Here is a 3,000-nt window from a genome sequence, read left to right on the forward strand (position 1 = left end):
AATACATGATGATAAAAAATTTGCCGGGAAACCGCCTACTAATTCATATATTTGGTAAATTTATTTCTCTCATGGTCTGGTGAGAGAGATAGGGTAGTCCCATATACATCTTTCTGTGTATAGTGCTTGTAACTTTACGAAGAATGGGCCAAATTTCTTATCATTTTGATGATTCCAGAACCTTGCAGATGCTAGATGCTAGATGATCAACCTTTTCTGATCGATTCCACAACGTTTCTTTCACAATGCAATCGCATGACCATTACTGGTCTTTACCTTTAAACAAACAGAACGTTGTTATTCCTGGCTCATTATTCCTGATTGAGGTGTCATATGAAAGGGCGGAAAAAGAACTTTCTATAAATGAAATTTAGAATTCGTTCGCCAAATCACTTTTTTGTGCCCTTTCTTTAAATTGTTTATAATTACTCATGCGTTAAATCGTCGCTGTTTTCACGAAGTGACGGTAGTGAAAAAAAATTGCATTCACTTTGCGTTACGATTTTCCTCGCTACCGTCACTTCGTGAAAACAAGGACGAAATATGCAACATATGAGTTCCATCAAATGAAAGAGGAGGATATAAGCTTATAAACAAATATGTGTCATTTATTGATTATAATTGTGATTAATTTGTTATAAAACATCTGTAAAATATCGGTTTCGTGTTTTCTGAGACGCACTGTATCAGCGTACACCAGTACTGCGACTAAATACACGTCTAGGTCTCGTAAGCTCCCCAGGGCGTGGCGCCATTTTCTCCCCACACATTTACCAGTATAGTTTGAGCGCACAAAGTTTACTCAACAGGAACTCAAATGAAAGTCTACGCGTCAAGCTGGACTTTTCCATCTCAATTATTTTGCCTATTATTATACAAAAAAACATTGCTGGTTGTTTTGAAGATTAGATGAATAAATGACTACGCGAGAATGTCCAGGATAATAAAAGAAATTTAAGAGAGTGGACAACACTAGGCTAATGAAACTTTCGCAGCACGCCCTTTTGTCTCTAGCCTCAGCAAACGATGGACCAACTACACACGATTGGATTCGTATCAAATAACATGGATGTGCTCCATGCCGAGATAAACTATACACCTTCCCTCTTAAGGCGTACAGAAATCAAAATGTCATTTCCATGTCATAGAACTGCATCTCTATGAGCTACTTGCAGTGTGTGTACTTTGCAAATGACCCCTTGACATCTCTCCTAAAACTGCTATTAACGCAATAGTAGACGTAGAAGTTGACAATGTGATTGGTCAGTCTAAGGTTATAGAATGTGGAGAGAAGTGTTAAAATGTGAATCTTTCCGTGTATAATCGAAGAAGGGATGAATGGAAACCCAACCTGTGGAATCCAAGTGATAAAGAGGAATATGGTAACAATTAGCAGCATACGCGTTGTTTTTCTTCCAAAGTCTTTGTTGTTCTTCTGCGCCTTTGATCGACGCGGACTAGGATTACGACGTTGAGGAACTGTAGCTGCCGTCGTTGATGATGAAGCTTCTTGATGACCAGGTATAACGTCACGTTTAGGCAGTGGGATGTGTTTGCCGTAGTCACGCGATGGTTTAGTTATTGACTTTGTGAGATTCGAATCGGCGACTACACCTCTAAGAGATGGTGGTATGCTGGTATTATTGGAACACCCTGCTGTCTCCAATTGCGATGAAACCTGTATTGCTTCGGACGGGTCTTTCATGCTTGTGTCATCCGGACGAGGACGAATTGCACTTCTTGTTTCTGCGTAGTTAAACCTCGAATTTAACTCGAGCGAGCTGGCGGCGTTCGAAGCGATAGTAGCTGTTGGGAGTTCATTGCGTGTCAGGTTGGCATGAATCTTTGCTCTTTTTCGTAGGGAAGCATAAATCAAGATGTAAAGGATATTATTCGTAGCAAACGATACAGTGAACACACTGGAAATAAGCGATATAAATAAGACGGCCCCCAATGGATTAAATGGCACAAAGTTGCATACCCTTCTACCATTCCAAATGGTCAAGGATGTCGCAATTGGACAGGGTAGGTAGATCACGATGGAAATAACGACACAAAGTATGATGAGCGAAATCGACTTTCGTACCGTCATTCGACGTCGAAGTGGACGGCATACGGCCAGATAACGATCGATGCTGATCAGTGTGGTCAGGAGCAGGGAGTTTAGAGCGAAGATCTCTTCTGCGTAGAATACAAAGCGACACAAACCTATCGTAATGAGTTCGGGGAAACCGCTTCGGAAGATGTAGGGCAATGAAAACGAACAAGCAACGAAGTCAATGACGGCTTGGCCCATGATAAGGAAATCTGTTCTCGTCTTCCGTTTCTTCCATGCGTATGTCTGCAGAATGATGGCATTGCCGGGTAATCCTAAGATTAGTGACGTTATGTAGTACGTTAGATTTACGATGGTATTGTTACTGATATCGAAGTCCACCCCGATTTCTTCAGTAGGACTCGAGTCATTGGACGTCATGTTTGCCACCAACATCGACAAATTATTGCGATCCATGATAATCAGGCACTCCAGTAGAATGAACGCGTTGCAAATAAGGCTTTATTTACAGAGTAAATATATTTCTCAGTTAGATATATGAGATTGACAAAAGGAAATAAAATCCAATGAGTATGTACTATTTTTATCCGCGAGTGAAAGTCAAAATTGCGCTGAGCGTCAGGAACGGACAATTAATGACAGCGAAAGAAGGTGCACATCATTTGTGACCCGGCACCACAAAACCAACAAAAAGTCGCAACCAGCGATTCTCCGTAATCAGCTAAAATGTCAATTTAGGTGAAAAAAATAGATTTTTGTTTTTTTGCATTTTCTGAAAGAGTGGTCTTTTCTGTACCTAGTATCAAAATTTGGAAGTCTAAAACATAGTAGAAGACGTGTTTTAAACGGTTTTTCTAGACCAGTTTTTTTCGCACAGCCTTCGGTCTCTTCCAAAATTTGATCACTTTTCCCGAGCGAAATTATCGTAGTCCGGAAATGGTCGG

At 40.6% G+C, this 3,000-nt stretch overlaps 1 protein-coding gene across 1 annotated transcript; it reads right to left on the reverse strand.

The window, feature by feature from the left end:
* Nucleotides 1-1,165: 1,165 nt before the first annotated feature.
* Nucleotides 1,166-2,476, reverse strand: LOC105440800 (isotocin receptor-like). Its single transcript, XM_011671330.2, has one exon. It carries the CDS (start codon nucleotides 2,474-2,476, stop codon nucleotides 1,166-1,168), a length of 1,311 nt encoding a protein of 436 aa, XP_011669632.2.
* Between the last annotated feature and the right edge of the window lie 524 nt (nucleotides 2,477-3,000).

The sequence above is a fragment of the Strongylocentrotus purpuratus genome, unplaced genomic scaffold (assembly GCF_000002235.5).
Source record: "Strongylocentrotus purpuratus isolate Spur 01 unplaced genomic scaffold, Spur_5.0 spur5_scaffold_19, whole genome shotgun sequence".
NCBI lineage: Eukaryota > Metazoa > Echinodermata > Echinoidea > Camarodonta > Strongylocentrotidae > Strongylocentrotus > Strongylocentrotus purpuratus.

Bases quoted from the DNA above. Each gene is read 5' to 3' on its own strand.
- LOC105440800 (XM_011671330.2), bottom strand. From the start codon at position 2,476: ATGACGTCCAATGACTCGAGTCCTACTGAAGAAATCGGGGTGGACTTC.